Source organism: Prinia subflava, chromosome 1 (assembly GCF_021018805.1).
Source record: "Prinia subflava isolate CZ2003 ecotype Zambia chromosome 1, Cam_Psub_1.2, whole genome shotgun sequence".
Lineage (NCBI taxonomy): Eukaryota > Metazoa > Chordata > Aves > Passeriformes > Cisticolidae > Prinia > Prinia subflava.
Genome location: NC_086247.1, coordinates 21,446,190 through 21,464,718, shown reverse-complemented (window position 1 = coordinate 21,464,718; position 18,529 = coordinate 21,446,190). Strand labels below are relative to the sequence as shown.

Genomic DNA, 18,529 nt, shown 5'->3' with positions numbered 1-18,529 from the left:
TTCTGGACAAACAAAAAGTGTAAAAGATAAAATATCAAAATACACTCATTTGTTTCCAGTATTAATAAGTCACTTTCAGTTTTAATATTTAAGAAGAAATGGCGGTTGGAGGGAGTCAAGGAAGAGAAGCAGGAAATTGATAGAAGGACAGTGTGGCAATAATTCCATGTCACTAATTATATCAGAAAAACCTTGAATATTTAAGCCTTTAATCACTAGCAATATTTATGCTTGTGCTATGTTGACTAGACTATGATCAGTTCTCATAGAACTTAAGTTTAGGATGCTTCCCACAACATTCACAGCTCATTCCATCTTGTAAAAGAAATAATGAAAGAATTTTTACAATTCTTTCAAATCAACTTTATCTTGTTTGTATGAGCATAAATAATAACTGTATCCTGAATTATACGCCCCATAGGTTTAACACCAATTTCAGCAAAATCAGAAGGTTTTTTCTGTTGTTGGCTGTCTCTGTTGGCTTTGCTACCCAGGACATTATTATTTCTAGATTTAATTCTGCTGCTGTCTTTATCAAGAAACTCATAGTTGTAGAGGCTCACTTTTCGTTGCAGATATGGTATGTAGGACATCATGTTTTCCATGACCATGTGACAAAAAGAGTTAGCCAGGAAAAAACATAAAACTGTATCAGTAATAGCTGACAGTGTGTGAGCGGAAAATACACAAGAGTTCAAGTAACTCTTACCCACAACTGGATTGGAAGTGGGACTGTGCCTCTTGGGGGGGACCAAGGGGTGGAGGACCACACAGAAATAAACACATGTTCCCTCTGTCTCCATCTGTAAATAACATTTTCACTCACATAATGCTGAGAACCTCGGAAAGCCAACTGTTACAACTGGGATGCTGTTTTTAAGTATAACCATCAACATGTGTGCTAAAAATTAAAGGGTTTTTTTCATTGCTAATGTTTTGTTTAAATTATTATCTATTGTGTAAGTGGGAATCTAAGTTATTGACACCCTTATGCAAAAATGCCTTTGGATGCTTAGACAAAAGGAAATATCTTCATTTATTTGTAAAGAAGTATATTTGTAAGAGAGTAACTTTGCACCAAACTATATAACACTAGTGCTTGCTGCATAACCTACTCCATGTCTGTCATGTAAAAATTTTTAAAACTACCTAATTTGTGCATGTTTTTGCAACCCACTCATTCTTTCTGGTGACCATACCTCATCATTGAATGTTTACAGGCCATCTAAAATCATACATACTGTATCATCTTCAGCTTTGGAGAGTCTCTTTAGAAACCTGTTTAAGTGCTGCTTGTAGTCTCCATTCTGTGCTGGCACTAGGAAGAATTCACAATAAACCAGATGCCCCAGGAGATCTCATAAATGTACATGGATCTGTGTTTAACAGCTGGATTAAGTAACTGAACATGTAAATGCAGTATCTAGGCAAACTTGTAATTTGTACCAATTGTGACACGTATGTGAAAGTATTTTAATATTAAGCAAGAAAGTTAATAATGGTCTTGATTTTTTCTACATAAATCCTAAGTGATGTGTCCAATGCTGCTCTGAAGTGATGGCTCTCAGGAGTGTTATGTTTCTCTTGATTGCAAGTGTGGAGCTGATTCATAGAACACACAGTGGGGCTTTTTTTTGTTTCTTGCTAAAGCAAGATCATGGGGGTTAAGTGCACAGCTCTTTCGTTGTAATATTTAATGAATTATCTTGACTACAGCTTCCAGAGGTGTGACATCATTTTGGATCTGCACTATTTTATGAACTGCTTTAAACAGATGACATCACTGCAACACGTAACTGCGTTGTAGAAAGCAACTACTAAAAAACCTGAATTCTCTTACCACAGGTATTTTGCACGGAGCTGGACTTTCTCAGCTTCCCAAGCAGCGCTCTCATCCAAATGATCAACATGTTGAGCAGGCTCCAAACAGCCACGTCAAATACGTCTGGTAACATTATTTAGACAATTGCTCATTTTTACATCCACGTTGTTTATTAATAGGCTCTGGCCTCTGGTCAAGTTAACAGGAAAGGCTTTCCTAGGAAAAGCTGAGTTATGGCAGTTTGTTTAGGAACATTAAACACAAAGGTAGTGCATAGAAACCCAATCTGCAAATGATGGGCTGCTGATCTGCATCCAGCTTTGAAACTACAGAGCTGATCTTTATTTAATGGTATTCAGTGAGTTCTTAGTTATTTATCATTGATTGCACTGAGCCCAAGAAAAATACTGCACATCTCCAGAAACAGCTGTTAGTGAAGATAGCTGTATTTTCTGCACTGAATTTCTAAGCCACTTCTCAGGGTAATTTTTCTATTACCAAGGAAATAGGATGGGAAATAGGTTAACCTAGCACAGATTTTTGGCCAATTTTGTGGTGAGTGATTAAGGGGTTTTGATAAGTAACAATTTCACGTTCATTCTTTAAATCTGAAGTCTGACATCTTTCAGTAATGAAGTTTTGGTGTACACTCCCTGGCTTATTTTACATTTGTAGGTGATAGCTACAGGCTTAAGTAAAAACACAGTAATCAAAATAAGCCCTGGAGGATCCTGTGCACTACACTGACTAGTTCTTTTTTGTCTTCTTTGTCTTTTTTTAATGCAGGAAAATGCTGCAGTCTCTGGGAAGGCCAGAGGTTCATATGGCCTTAGATGTCATGATTGTGAGTGGATCAGGGCAGCAGCATGAGGGCTGCTTGCTGCTCACCTCGGAGGTGCTCTTTGTCGTCAGCATCAGTGAAGACACACAGCAGCAGGCATTCCCCGTGACTGAAATCGATTGTCTGGAAGATGATCAGCAAAAAGATCTGCTGAAGGTGCAGCTAAAACAACAGAGAGTTCCTTCTGACCTGGAGGTAAAGGCTTGAGTACTTTTTTCATTTAAAGTAACTGATGCTGGTGCTTTCAGCAGTGGGAATACTCACCTTTGGGCTGGGAGGCCAGAGGCTGAAGTGCCAAACAAGAGATCTGTGCCTCATAGTTGGCTGTGTTGCCCTTTGGATGAAGGAAATGTGTGTCCTCCCTCCTATTGATCGTACCATATCTGTGACAGCAATTTTCTGAAGGAAAAAGTGGAGGAAGTCTGAGTTCTTGCTAAGCACCACCTCTTTTCTGACTAGGTTCTCATGGCTGCATAAGCACGAGGTGTTCATTGTTTGGCAAGTCAGCTTTGCGCCCTGTGGCTACAAAGTCCCAGCAAAGGCAGTTCCTTTTATTCTCCTGTTAACAGTTCAGTGGTGCTGATGCTCCTTTCAGCGTGCTTTTATCCTTTCTCTTCTAGCACAGTAGTCTTGTTTGGCTGTATTTACTTCCTTAGATGTTCCTACTTCTGCAAATGCTAGCTTTAAACTGGATTAGTCCTCCTCTGAGATTGGATGCACCAAGTGTTTGCCAGTAAGAGCACAAACCATTCATGTTTAAAGATGTCTAAGTCATTTGAATACTGAGAGGTTTTGGATTAATTATCTTATTTTAATGGCTGAAGAATGTTATATTTTTACTCTTTTGGGAAACAATGTTTATTGTATGAAATTCTCAAGTAGAATCATATGAGAGAGCATTTCAAAAACGAACATGCATGTCCCAGTTTTTATAAAAGTGTGCCAGGTAGTTTATAGACTGCTATACCAGAAACTTCAATTTCAAATATAAGAGAAGAACATAGAAAGGCCCTGAAGTATGAGGTGTGACAAAACATAGGAGCACCTTCGGTCAAATCCTAACTTTGCTGAAGTCAGTGAAGAGTTTTGCTGTTGATTTCAGCAAGGACTTCATCTGTGTCGTGACAGCACTTGAATATTTTTGTGAAAGCTTTCTTTTGTGCTGAATTCTTAATTTATATTTATTGTCTTTTACTAACCTCAGTCTCACAGAGAACTGTTGACTGAAGTTGCCTTCTCTCACCACAAAGCTACATGAGGGATTACTTAAATTGTGAAGCAAGTGGGCAAAGCTCAGCTTTTTTTGTCACTGAGTGCTGAGTGGTTGGGGGAGGCACACATCAGAGTCCAGACTGTCCTGCTCAGTCCAGAGCTGCTGTCCTGCAGGGGAGAAGAAGAAAAAGTTGTTCTCACTAAGGCACTGGATGCACTCAACCTATCCTAACCCTAATTTTAGCACCAGCCCAGACATTTTTTAGATTGGATTGGAGTGTTGTCTTTGCATCTGGTTTTCCAAGGGGTGAGGAGTGGGCTGCTGCTGTGGGGGAAGGGCAGCTTGCCCAAAGGTGGGTGCAAGTGGGTGATGAAGGGTGCAGAGGATCTGCCTGTTTGGGAGAAGGGAAGATGAGGGGCAGGAAGCCTAATTCTAGTCCCCACAGCTGCTACAGCTGGGAATGTGAAGGATTTGTGGGCAAGTGGGGCCCCTGAACGCACAGAGCAACCCTGACTGGTGTGGTGAGTCCAACATTCCCTCACACACGCTCATAACACCCTCCTTTGGAGGTACTGGACCGAATATGTCATTTTTTCTGAAGTTCTGGATGGAAATATGGAAGTCCTACTCAAGTGGTGCAGCCATGCAGCTCTAGGAGCTGTAAGCCTTGAGCCCCTAGCCTGAATACAGCATCCCTTTTGCTGACACAGGCTCTCGAGAACGCAGTGAAAACGTAGGGCATGGGAAAAGCTGGGAAAAGTGCCCCTGTCCCAGGTGGAGCCAAGTCAGGGATGGCAAGACAGCAGAAGTTGAGTGATGCTGTACAAAAACAGACTTGGCAAAATACTCCTTCAGAATGCAAACACTGAGACTGAAATTCTTGTGAAAGTTTAAATAAATGTGCTGTGAGGAGGTGCAGTTAAAAGAAACAGAGAATAAAAAATTTTGAGTTTTTTTATGTTAAGGCAGCTATACAATAAAAGATTCCAAAAGCTTCATATATAGTTTTAGTAATTAAGTAATTACCAAACTGAGTGTTTTGTAGTTAATATTTACTATGTTTTTTTAGTGCATTGGGAGATCTCATGCTTGGTGATTTTTTCTCTGCAGCTGAATCTGTGGTTTGGGTGTCACATGCAGCACTGGTGCTGAGGGAGCCAGAGCTTCCCTTCAGCTTCCTGACAAGAGCCTCAACAAAGTCTTCAGACGTGATTAGGAAGGGGAACCTTAGGAGGAACAAGTTGTGACTTGCAGATGAGCAGCCTCTAAGCCACAGCGCGAGGCTTAAATAGTCACAAGTCCTCAGAATTAATTGTGTTGCACTGAAGGTGTCTTCAGCTGAAGTGCAGACATGTCTGTGCATAATGACACTTGCAAAGATGGCCTCAATTTCTAGCTGGAAAATGCCCAGTCACGTCAACCAAAGTGTTATTTTGAGTTTAGCAAAACAGAGCTAATGTTATCAAATGTAAGCTATCTCTGTTTTTCTGATTAATTTAGGCAAAGATGCTAGAAATAATATAACAAATTGAAACATTTCATTTCACGGCTATAAAAGTCCACTTTTTTGCATTACTGCTCACAAAAACAATTGCCAAAAGTTTTGTTTCAGCTCTGCCCAAAACAGTTTCTCTCATTCCCTCTCTCTCCTCAATTTCTTGGAACAGTTAAGAAACAAAACATGAGTTATTCTACAGCTGTAATCACCAGAGATGTTATAGAGCATATTTTGACTCCTTCAGCAATAGGTTTGCCTGATGCCTTCACAATATATAACTTAATCCATCTGGATAGGAATAGCCTGGATGGATTCTTAAAATCTCTGGCACTGACAAGTTTGTTATTGAAAGGGAAGCATTAATTGTATTTGGATTGTCTTCCAAAGTAATTGAGACACTGCATGTTTCCAGACAGATGTCAAACTCAAAAGGTCTGCTCCTCCAGCTGCTCTTGGTATAGCTCATAACAGCAAGAAGACAACAAAAAATTGAAGGGCCCTGGAATTTCAGATATTCCAGATTTTTTTTTTTTTTTTTTGGTGATATTCCTATGTGTTATCATCCTTGGAGCTGAAAACCAAGCTTTGCATTTCTCAAGCAATGGAAAAAAATCCTAAAGAGCTGGATCTCCTTAGTAAGTGTGCATAGAGGAGTAGATAAGTGCTACACCTGCCTGGACTGCACAGCACAGGTGTTGTAGCTACTGTGGAGTTAGAACTGCTGAAGGTTTATTCATTATAAACCATAATGGGAGGAATTTTAGAAAAATACTGGAGTTCTTAACCCAAAAGTATGGCCTTGTAGTAGAAAGGGACATGATATCTGTAATATTCCTCTAGGAGGTGCATTAAGCAAGCCTTGATCAAGTTTTGAATTCTTGAGTGATCTGGATACTAACATAATAAATGTTCAAAGCAGCAAGTGAGGGCACTTAGTGGCAATCTTAGGTCCCATTTAGGAAAAAATGTAGAATAACACCAATTCCAAATTTTTCTTGTATTGAAAATATAAGCCAAACTGAAACTGGCTGCAGAAGCAGACACTCAGTTACAGATGAAGTCATCTAAAAGCAAGCAGGATCTCAGTTACTTTGGAAGACCATTCAACCATAGTTAATATTTCCTCCTGAATGCTGTATCTGTGGAAAATAGCCTGGGGCTGAATGAATGGGTTCACAAAAGGAGGTGAGTGGGATATCAGCACCATTTCCATCTCCTTTGGTAAGCAGGACCTTCTGGTCAGTGTGGAGGCAGAACCCAGCTGTCCCTGGGCTTACCTCCCTAGGAGAAGTCAGGAAAAAGTGTGAAGCCACCTACATGCAAGATTTACCCCATACCTTAAAATCCAGTTTACATAGGTGGCACCTCAGCATGTTTTTCTCCTTTCAACTGCTGGAACAGACTGACTGCTGGGGTACTTTTACTGAGCCACCAGACCCAAGACGTGGCTCACACACCGTTCTCCACTGCTAGCTGTGAGGCTGCTGCAGCAGTCTGCCTTCTGATTTTTCCCTCCCTTAAGGTCGTTCATGGAAACAACCCTTTCCTCTGCCCAGTTCATCATTTCCACTGTTTCCAGGCATGGGCTTCAACCTTAAACTTCTGAGCTTGTTCGTGAGCCTGCTTCCTTTAGCAATTTTGTGATGATGATTGAAAACAGGAGTGTTTCTACTCACTGAGCAGCAAATCCATCTCCAAAGGCATAGTAAAAAAAATCAGAGGGAACTTTTTTCATGTGACTGTGACACCTGTCACTAGCTATCAATCATATTAATTCTTTCTTCAAATAAGCAACAGAGTATTTAAAAGGGTCTTGCAGTCCAGACATGACAAGATACTGATAGTGGATGTTAAATTGAATCTAATGGTAGTGCTTGAAAATATCATTCTATCTAGCAAGACCTGTAAAACTCCCTGAAAAACAGGCAGAATATAGCAGTCTTTACCCTAGCCCTATTATAGCTTCTGCCTTTTTCTTCATTGTCATATTTTGGAAGTAACTTCTCTTCTGAATGGCTTAGCTTGTCATACTACTGTAGTGTCCATGGTGAGATTTCTGAAATACAGGTTTTTTGAAACCATGCAACCAGCTTGATGCCTGCTTGTTTGCCTTCCCTGCTCAAGCTAGTCATAGTCATCTTCAACTTCTTCAAAAATACGGGCACAGCAGCTGGATCTTCCAAAGCCAGGGTTGCCCATAGTTTTTCTGGATAATAGTTTATCTGGTTTGAACCATATGATAGATGACAGTGTTTGGTTTACTGTATTTTTTCCCACTAGGGTAGGTTGCTTGCCTTCTTCTTGTTAGGACCTTAAACAACCTCTACCTATTTCAGCCTGCAAAACACAGATTACTTAATGTCTTCTCCAGAAACAAAATGCCCAAATCATCTTTAGTAAAAGCCTTTTGTTTAGAAAAATGACCTTGTGTGAATGGGGGTTTTGTTGCCAGGAGCAGATGGATATATCCTGGCACAGAACATTCACCTGGAAGGTAGCTTCTAGTCGTCATTTTAAATTAAGTAAGTTAAAGACTAAACTATTTTAGCTAAATAGAATTTCTGTATGATAAGTCTTGCCAAGAGCTCCTGACATTTTTCTAAAAGGGGTTTCAATGCCTTTGCTGTATACAAGGAGTTGATCTGTCATAAAGTTCTACTCTTGACCAATTCTCAAAAGATACTACTTGAATTTTCTGTGGCAGTTAGGGCTTCTCAGAAGTCCAAAACAGCAGAGGACTAATTCACCAAGGACTCGACTGTGGGAGAACGTTCATGATTTTAAAAATCCTTTGAACTATTGTAAGATTGCAGGCAGGCAGATTTTTTTATCAGAGAAATGTGGAAGTTCCTGTCGTTGCTGCTCAGCTGAGTGACTGTCACTGGGTAACTCTTGTATGTTCCCTGATTGCAGGCGGAGGGAGGCAGGGAGAGGCTGTCGGAGCAGCAGTACAGCCGCCTCGTGGAGTACATCACAAAGACCTCTCACCACCTCGCTCCCGGCGCCGCCACCGCGCCCGCCCCGCAGACCTTGGCCTCCGAGCAGCCCCTGACCATCACTAAAACATACCAGTATGTCGTGGACCCAAACTTTGCCCAAGTGTTCATTAGCAAATTCACCATGGTGAAAAATAAAGCCTTGAGGAAAGGATTTAATTAATAGTTATTTCTGGTGCATGTAGTGATACCGTACCAGTTTGAAGGCAGTGCTTTCTCTGCAGTAACCTACATCAAGTAGAGATGCATATAATTTTTGAGGAGGTAGAAATTGATAACAAAGCCCAATAGCTTTTCTAATCTTGACAACATTCCTGCTCCTCGCCAAAATACTGGTGCTGGAAGGAAAGTGTTCTGGCAAACGAATAAAGTGAGAAGGAACAGCCTTGGACTACAGCTTAATCAAAATCCTTTTTCTTTCCGATAACCAAAAATCAGAGCATAAGGAAAAATTACATGAGTACAGACGTTCTTACCACACACAGAAATGTGTATCAATACCTCTAGATCATATTTTAGGGTCTGCCAGTTTCTGTTATAAAGCAGGTTTATAACTCAGCTGTAAAAATTTGCTCAAGGCTGAGCCTTTCCCCCCACAGCCACACTCCCCCAACATGTGCGTCCTGAGGCAGAACATTTTCCCCCACTAAATCTGAAAAACCCAGTGTGGCTGGTTTAAGTTACTAGTGACAGCTGGGTTTTAGCACCACTTTAACCTTAAAATAGCTTCCTTTATTTGACTGAGGTTTTGCAGGACATTAGTCCATAATGTAAACTAGTGCCTTTGTGTGGTTTGGAGAACAAAACATGAACTACAACATGACTTTATTTTTAAAACTCTCTGTATACAGAAACTTTATTTTATCCACCATCAAATTTTCAGAAGTACTTTCAATGTATGTATGACTGTGCATTGTCTGTTCATTAGCTGGAAGCCAGTAACATGCAGTTCAAAAAAATTAAGAAACGGAGCTTTCTCCTTAAAATCTCCAAGCTCAGTGTAACCCAGATGTGCAGGTGCTAAGTACAGCTTGTGGGGTCTCGCTTATTCCTGATCTGCCACCACTACACTGTATGTGCTCCCTTCAGCCCCAATTCATTTTATGCTTGTCATCCTCAAACTGATAAAAACAGGGATATTCAGAAATGTGACCTTCCAAGTATGTACTAAGCAAAGTGAGATTTTTTTAAAGTTGACTGAAAACTATAGACCCACAGGCAGCAATTACATTAATAGTTAATGATGCCATCACAGTACACTTACGAATATATGTTAAACACCCGTATTTCTTCTAGTAGACAAGAAATCAGGCTCTGGTCACAGTTAGATGACTTTATAAACCAAACCTGGCTATGGCAGTTTCATTTTAAAACCAAAAGCTTACTTGGTTCCCAACTATGCGTGTTAACTTTTCTCTCCTTTTCTATATGCTTACCAAAATTAATTTTGTGTGGAGATTCCTGAACATGGCTGGAATTTGAGTCAAAAACTGGAATAAAATCTGATCACCATTTGGAGCATATGCTTTATAGTCAATAACTTCTATGCATACTTGCACAAATAAGAATGTAGTAACTGCGATATTTTTCTTTTGAGTTCTGTTTTGTTAAAAGGTATTTCCAAAAGCTGTGTCTCTCATCTACTGAGAATAAAGGAGGCTGAGGTCTGCATTGTCCTTTTCTGAATGTGAAATAAGCCCATCCATTGTCATCATTTCATAGAATGATTTACTGACTTAGTCATTGTTTAAATAACACTGTTTAAAAATGTGTATGTATATACATGTATGTGCTTCATTCCCGAATATTTTATGGAAGTTGTTTAATACTTCTAATTTTGCATATTGATGGATAAACTGTAATATAATTAAATTGTTTAAAGATAATAAAGCTATTCCTGTAATATTTCTTGTTCTCGTGAGCTGTTTATTCATTCAGCTACAAGGTGTAGGACAATGACAAGACTGATGTACAAGCTTCATGAGGGCCCCATTATTTCCCAGTTTTGGTCACTGGACTGTGTAGTACAGAAAATGCAATAGATCATGACAATACTTTGGAAGTAAAAACTGGTGACTAGCTTGCCAAAAACGTGTGCTGAAAAGTTTTATGCTTTTGTGACTAACTGAATCAAAACAGCACTGTAGTCACCATTTCAATTAGACTAATCTGTTCCTTATTTATGGAGTACACAGACAAGCCAAGGGGATGCAAACACACCTGTAAAAAATGAGCAACAGCAGTTTCATTTCTAAGAGTTTGTAGATTTCAGCCATTGTTTTAAGATACATTTGTGTTTTTCCTGAATTACATTCTCCTGGAATAAACACTTGCTTAAATTACACTTTTCTTCAGTGAATTGAGCTGCATCTTTACTACATTATGCAGGTTCTTTCTCCCCCTTCTGACCACATGTATGGAAACGAGCGGGGACGGCACATAAATCAACCTCTCCTACATATGAGCTGTGTGAACTATGAAAACAAAGTTGTCCAAAGAGCAGCTGCCTGTACTTAGCTGCTAAAGCAGTGCAATGTGTACTCTTAAAACATGCCTACTCTCATAACACTCTTTAGACCTGGAGAGCTCACAACTTCAAATCTATCTTTTCAGTTTGCTTCCAGAACAATCAATCACTCCTCAAACACTCGAGAATAAAGTAAGCTAGTCAAAAAATTTGGAGGCATAGTCAGGCAAGACCTTTCCCAAAGCAGTTCAGGTCAAATAATTCCTTTTTATATATCATTTCATACATAAATATAGAAAAAACCTTCAGACACTTGGGATGGTCTCCAAGAGCAGCCAAGCATGTTTTTCAGCTTTGCATCTCCTGGAAACAGAATGCCAGACCCCGTAACAAGCATCTGATCAGGATCTAACTCACAGGGCTTGTACTGGTTATGTCCCTCTCCAGTTCTTTGTATGATAGAATTAGCTGAACTCTTGCTGGCAAAGGAAAAAAACAAGGAAGAAAAAAAGATGAAGGAAAACTGGTGGGTTGGTGCTGATTTCAGAAAAGCAGGTTAGGTACCCAGCTTTGCACTCCCTTTCTTCTCCAGAGGAAAGCAAGCTGTGGGTTGGTTTGCATTGCCTGCTTAAGGGAAGTACTTGCCTTGCATCCAGTGTGAAACCCGACTGCATCCGGAAAGCAGCAATTGCAGCCTGCAGACTCTCAAAGCACAGCCACAGAAGTTGGAATTCACCTTTCTATGTTAAATACATTCATCCAGAGACATTCCTGAGCTTGCTGTATATGTCAAAAATTGCCTTCAGTCACAAAACTCATTTCTTTAAATCACAGGAGGTGCTAGCCAAAGGAGTGCAGACCAAGTGCTGATGGCTACAACAGTTTAGAAGAAACTAAAAATTTAACAGTTAATTAATTCATAACGACTGTGAAGAATACAGGGCCTAGACCAACAAGGGAAGTCGTGTCTATCAGCCTGCACACCTGGCAGTAGCAAGTTTCTTTGCCTCTGAAGTTGTCAGTAAGACTGAAGACCCCTGGCTATTTAAACTTGCAGACAGGCCTGAGAAAATGTTAGTCAGTACTTAATGGCATCCACTGTTTATACTGTATATTGGGAAGATAAATGGGTATCATTTGCTATTGTTAAGCTCTGGTTTACATTTATAGGAGCTGGGGTATTTTGATTACTAGATGATTTCCCCTGCATCACTAATGTCAAATTCCTTCTTTGCTTAAAGGAAGCACTGTCTGCATGGAAGTTTAAAGAAAATCCCATGTTGCTTTATAAAATGTTCTGGATCACATACATTACTTATGTGCTTTCATTAGTCCAAATGTTGTTCAAGGATACCTATTAAGTGTTAAGTAGTTAATGATCCATGTAAAATAATAAGAGTCACTCCAAACAGGATTTGAACTGAAGACCTTCAAATACAACACAGATGGCCTAATTTGTCATGCTGCTTCATACAAAGACTTCCTTCCTTTCATGCAGTCAGCTCTTGCCTGCTCTGCTAAGCATGCTCATTCAGCAAACAAAAGCTGCAGTCCTGAGCAGCAGGCAATGACAAAGCTCTTCTCACCGAGGTTACCATGGCCAAGACAGCGCACTGCGCCTCAGGTGCACAGCAGAGACCCAAACTCTGCCCAGCTGACTGCTTCCAGGTATTAAAAAGGTGATACACATCTAAAAGCAGCATGCCAAGATTTTTATTACCATACTACGACATTTACTTTGTCTGCCTGTACCCCCTTTCCTCTTGTACATCAATTATATGGGAACATGCCTGCAGTCTGGAATCATTTTCCAATTAGAGTAACTAATGTACCATGTGTAAGAATGGGCATTTCCAGAGGCTGTCAGCCTTGCTGTAACAGTTTGCTGATCTAAGGAAGACAACACAGTGATGACAGAAAATGACAAAAAGGTTGGCTGGTGTATTTCTAGCCAAATTCTTTCTTGTCAAGGTCAGCTCACCTTGTGAAGCCAGAGGTAACACAGACCCCTCCAGAAACTCATCCTCTCCCTTCCTGCAACATCTGTCCTCTTGCACATTCCCATAAGCAGCTGGGACAAACGAGCTGTCACTGCTCAGGGATATACTGTGCTATCAAATGTGGAATTTGGCCAAAACAGAGATGCAAGTAATTCCTGGAGGAAAGACACCCTTAGTCATCTCAGGCAAGTTCTGAAGACTTTACAGTGCTCTTTCCACCCAGCACCTGAGCCTTTAAGTATTTCTACATTAATGAAGACAACTAAATGTCACTGACATATGTATTTTATTTATTGAGTTGCATTAGAGCATGCATTGAAGTGCACTGCACTTTACACTTCAGTGAACAAATCAGGTTCAGTCATCAAATCTCCATGAACTGAATGGGGATCTGCAAGATAAAAAAAGCTGATTAAGTTATGATGGACAAACTTCATGCTCTAAACATGTCAGTATGTATGAATGCAAAGCAGCAGAGACAAATGTTTATGTGGTAGTTCAGTCTAGAGCAATTCCCCGTTATTTCCTAATGCTTGAAGCTTCACACACCCTTCATGTGGCAAACAGAAGTGAAACATGGAACAAATCAAGAGCTGAACAACACTGCACAGCACATCAGATTCACTCTATATGCTGCACTGGTAACTGAATCAGTCTTGCTGAGGGCCTGCAGGAGAAAGGAATGCAGCTTTCAGATAGGAGCCAGAGAGGAAACAAGTGGTGCAGGCAGCCTACCAAGGAAGGAAGAAACCAACTTCGAATTGCTTCTCCCCATTATACTGAACACAATCCAAGACCAGCTGTGCTCCATGACAAGAGTCATGAAAGTGGTTAGCACCAAACCCTGAGCTTCCCCCTTTATTCCACTGCTGAGCACACAGCAGACGCCAGACACTGCTCACATTTGTACCTGCACTGAATTTCCAGTGTCACTGTCACCACCAAGCAGGTGACCCTGTGTGGATCCACAGCAGGTGCCGGGGTGCCCCCAGCCCCAGCAGGAACAGACTCCCACAGTAACTGATGAACTCCTTCCTGCCCACCCGAGCCCTTCCCCAGTTCTGGGGCTAAGCACTGGCTCCACAGAGAGCACTCAGTGAGGTCAAGCCTTAACTGCATTTATGCCACATACAGCACATCCTCCAGTGAACTGGGAGATGGAGAGTGTGTATGATCACTGCATCTTTTAGGGAACTACACCAAAAAGGGCTTAAAATTCAAAAGGGCTAAGATTTAAACTTCTGAGGAAAACTAAAATGTCTTCCACCTGTTCTGGGTACTTGTTCGTTTTTTACAGCCTTCACAGAACATTTGAAATACTTGCACTGTTTTCCCCTTCTACTTTAGTATTCATATGCAGGCACAACAAAAAAAAACAACCTCTTTCTACTATGAAGGAGTGAAATAATATCTATTCTTACATAAATAGGCTAAGGAACAAGAAGCATTAGCAATTCAAACAAAATCACAAAAGATGATTTGTCTTCCACATTTTCTTTTGAGCCAGTGCAATTAAGAAATGGAAAAATTGTTTAGGAAACATTTAATTTTAACAGGTGCACACAATGTGCAATTTTTTTTAAGCTGCCAATGGGAACACAGGCTGAGAGGGGAGCTCTATTTGTATTGAAATAAATCCTGCTGGTGATTTGAATTAAATATTCAACATGCATCCTTGTTGACAGTGTTTGTTTCAAATGATTTTACCACAAGATGGCCCTTCAGAATACACTGATGAAGGCCACCTGACTAAAGAATGCAATTGCAGTGTCTGAAGAAGTTTAAAAGTGACTATATATCAGCCAGAGGACTGAACCAGAGGCAGAAGTACCAAGATTTAAACCAGGTAAATTTGTAAATTCATTATTTATATTTGTTGGCAGTTGCAGCTGAATAACAGCAGTATCCTACCCTCACAAAATTAAAAAAAAAAAAATTACCAAAAGCTGGTACTGACACAAGGATTTTTCACCTTTTTCTAAAAAATTTAGAAGAGATGAAGCTCTGAGTTTTATCTTTACATAATTGTGTTAAGCAGAAACCAGATAATTGCAGATTGTCATAGAACAGCATTCAGTATTCACAGTGTTAAGTACAAATCTCTTCTTCAATCTTGCTTCTTCATGCAAACAAGCTGAGAAAATCCAGCTGGCCATGATAATTAAAGCCACAGATTATCACGTAATGATCACAAAATGAAAACATTCCAAAAGAATGAAAAACTATCATTCTAGATTAGTCTGAAGTCATTTTAGGAGAAGCAGAGAACTCAATGTAAAAAATTTGCACCAAGAAAGGGAGAGGAGCTCTTTATTGAGTTGTCACATCAGTTCGTGCAGCTTAGTGAGTGCAGTTATTAATAACTACAACTCAGTTAGAATCAGTAATTTTTTCCTGGTGTTACCAGCAAGGGAGAACAAAGCAGGGTGGTTTTCCTAGAAAAGGCAGCGTCAAGTGCTAAAAAAAGAGTATTGTGAACAGAGTTCTATTCCAGCTTCATACAATATGGCAAAAATGTGATATAGCACACAGAGCTGTATGCCACTGTGATTTTTTAATATCTATATGTGTGTGTGTATATAGATGTATTTCCCCTCATGGCTGGTTATCTCCCCCTTCTCACCAACTTCAAAATACAAAATGATATGCAGAAGCTGTTTCTTCCATTAAGATGCATGCTATGAGAGAGTAAAATGAGCCTCTCCATTTTCTCACTCGCTGTACCACCACAAGTATGTGTAAGATACACACAGCCCCAAATTTAGCAGTTAAGAGACAACAGCATCGACATAACTGTGGAATCAGGCAAGTCCTGGAGTTTAACATTAGAGCTTTGTCTCCTCTCCTTGGTTATGAGAGGAGGGCAAAGGCCTGGCATCCTCCTGTACCACACAAGCTAAACAAATTACCCAAAAGGCATTCAGGAGCTTCTATCCCGCCTTTACTCCCCAGTTCTCCTGTTTCTTCACATTTTTATTACCCAGAGGTCTCTCGAGTGCAATTTGTATCCTTTCTCTTTGGAACCCCCTTTCCATTAAAAGAAAAGGAAGACCCCCATATCTGACTGAGGTCCCGTTCCTCCTGCCCCGCTGCAGTGCGCTCACCGTCACTTGGGCGGCGCGCTCTCGAGCACACCAGCTGCCTTCATGGCTGCAAAGTCCTTCCTGGGATCATAGTTTCTATAGAAGTCTGCATAAGCTCGTTTTCTGGGCTCAGCAACTAAAATCTGAAAAGTAACACACACAAAATTAACGTTTGCAAAGCTTTATGAACAGGGTTTTTTTCTGTTAGTTCCGTAATTTCTACCAGTGGATATTCATCTAAAAGGCCTTTGGCTCAAATTATTAAACATTCCTTTGTTCCTGTTAAAGCCCACAGGTCAGACTACCTGATCATTGGTCAGGAGAACAAATGTCTGCAGTACAACCTTAAAAAGGAAGTCTGTTACAAGGTTACATCACACTTTCAAGATATCTGAGTGTCCAACACCCTCACTGCTAATAGTTTTATACGTAAAACACTATAACTATACATATACATATACATATACGTTATATACATTGTCATTATGGCAAGTTTTGTGCCTGTGGGCAGCTGCAGAAGTCGAACTCTGGATAAACTGGCATCATACACTGGAGGACTACATTTGAGCTGCACTGTAAGTCAACTACATCTGGTAAAATTTCACAAGATTGCAGAGCAACTCTTACAGGTCACCAACATAAAACAACACAATCCTCATTCCTTGGACACCCATTCACCTGAAGCACAGGGATATACCCAAAAAGCTCCCAAAAATGTGGAAAAATTTCTGAGGTGGGTTTGTACATCTTACATGGAACAAAACAAATGGTTTACTTTGGTAAACAAAGTGGCTGCTGAGATCCACGTTACCTGTTCTGCATCTGGTCTGCCACCTTACCAGTGTATTAACACGGGGGTGAAAAACAAGACTATTAAAAAATTATAACTAAGGCTGACCACAAATAAGCTTGTCTATCTCTCAAAAGATGTATCAAGTACATGTGTGAGCTTATTGTTTAATAGACATTTGTAAGAAGTTGAGAAAAAACTGAAAATTACTTTGTTCCTCATCACTTTTATCAACAGCTTCCTGAGCACTCAAATGCTGCCAGCACATGCAGTACATGCACAATTTCAATGGGAAAACCAAGATCCAGTTCTTCCACAAGAATTCCCACTGTGTTGTTTGCTTTGTGTACGAGATCCAAAAATTATTTAATAAGAGTACTCAAGAACAAGTACTGCTCTTATCTTTACCAGAATTCAAACCTGTAAGAGTGTTTTTGTGGAAACACAATGCTCCATTTCCACATGAATTTCAAAAGCAAGGACACAAAAACCACTTTAGGTTTTCCCACACTGACATCTTCAGTGTGAAGAATGAGTTTTCCAAATTGCTTAAGAGCAAGTTTCCTGAAATCAGACAGGAGATAAAGTAAGACCTGGACAACTCTCCCAAGTCTCCGAACCTGCGGCAGACCAAAGCACAAACTATCCAGAGTGAATGTGCATCAGCTGTGAATGGCCAAGGGCATTCTGGGACCAGGAGACTCAAGGTCAAATTGTCACACATTGCGTGATCTTGAACACACAGAATGAACATCAGATTATTCATACCCTTTCCTCAATGAAGATTAGGAGGATTTATTTGTGCTCTGGAAACATGCTTACAAAAATACATTACTAAACCTTTCTGATGAACAGCTCAACCCAATCTCAACAGAAAAATATTATGAGTTCTTTAACCATTCCAGTGAACCCAGTTTATAACCCAAGACTGCAGAGCCCACCTTGAACAGAACTGCGGATCCCATGGATACCAAAAACGCCCCCAGGAGGTGAAACTTCATCCGCCTGGCCAAGAGGCCCCGCATCTGCGGCTTTGGCAACAGCGCAGCCGACATGGTGACGGGGTTTCCTGAAAGAAGAACGAAGTAGGAGAACTGTGGGATAACCGCTACCAAAAACAATCTTCTGTTCTACGGAAGGATCATTCTTTTTGTTCTGTGCAATCATCGTCCTCGCCATATAAGCAGCAGTGGTCCTGTGTGTTTGACCTTCCAGTGAGAATATTTAAGGGACAAAATTCAAGGACAATCTAGCTATGACACAATTCTAGTTTAAGTTCTTACACTCCTTACACCCAGTATTTGTGGAATCAAGGCTGGCCTTCGTTGCCCACACTAAATCCTGCGCTCCTCGCAGGGTCTTCCCTCCCAGGCCTGCTGTCCTGGTGTTTACGTCAGAAGACATTGTGAGCAGTACGGGGGCCAGGCTGGGACCAGCCCGCGCCGTTCCCCGCACCCAGGGCACCCCAGCCCCGCGCTGCAGCCGCCGCCGCTGGGCCCGGCTCCGCCACCCTCAGGGACGCGCAGAGGTCACGGGGCTGTGGCCGAGCAGGGAGCGGCGGCTGGCGGCCCTAAGGATGGGGATGATAAGGGAAGTTAGAGGGAATGAGGGGAGGAAGAGGAAACAGCGGGAGCCGCGGCAGGAGCGCGGAGCGGCCTCACCTCAGCTCCCACCAAGGTCCTTCTGCGCCGCCGGCCGCGCTCCCGCTGCGGCCCCGCTACTCCGCATGCGCGGGGCGCAGGCGGCTACGGCGGGCGGCGCGGGTCAAACCCCGCCGGGCGCAGCGCCCCGCCCGTGTGGGAGCGAACTGCAGACCCGA

General features: G+C 41.2%; 2 protein-coding genes across 7 annotated transcripts in view; one reads left to right on the top strand and one right to left on the bottom strand.

Moving 5' to 3' along the window:
* Positions 1 to 10,275, top strand: part of VPS13B (vacuolar protein sorting 13 homolog B) — a 422,459-nt gene extending 412,184 nt beyond the window's left edge. For all 6 annotated transcript variants that reach the window (XM_063390273.1, XM_063390281.1, XM_063390302.1 and 3 more), the window contains exons 60-62: positions 1,846 to 1,948; positions 2,609 to 2,858; positions 8,288 to 10,275. In XM_063390273.1, the coding sequence (XP_063246343.1) occupies positions 1,846 to 1,948; positions 2,609 to 2,858; positions 8,288 to 8,533 (599 nt within the window). In that variant the 3' untranslated portion in view covers positions 8,534 to 10,275. The remainder of the gene's footprint in view (positions 1 to 1,845; positions 1,949 to 2,608; positions 2,859 to 8,287) is intronic.
* Positions 10,276 to 13,106: 2,831 nt separating this feature from the next.
* Positions 13,107 to 18,529, bottom strand: LOC134546920 (cytochrome c oxidase subunit 6C). Its single transcript, XM_063390249.1, has 4 exons — positions 18,372 to 18,529; positions 17,652 to 17,779; positions 15,942 to 16,063; positions 13,107 to 13,228 (listed from the first exon to the last, which is right to left on the bottom strand). The coding sequence occupies exons 2-3, from the start codon at positions 17,763 to 17,765 to the stop codon at positions 15,944 to 15,946; spliced, it is 234 nt and encodes a 77-aa protein (XP_063246319.1). The 5' UTR covers positions 17,766 to 17,779; positions 18,372 to 18,529; the 3' UTR covers positions 13,107 to 13,228; positions 15,942 to 15,943.

What these genes read in the sequence shown, in the direction of transcription:
- LOC134546920 (XM_063390249.1), bottom strand. Translation starts at nt 17,765, where the DNA reads ATGTCGGCTGCGCTGTTGCCAAAGCCGCAGATGCGGGGCCTCTTGGCC. An exon ending in GATCCGCAGTTCTGTTCAAG is followed by an intron (nt 16,064 to 17,651) that starts GTGGGCTCTGCA and finishes GTTACTTTTCAG; the next exon opens with ATTTTAGTTGCTGAGCCCAG.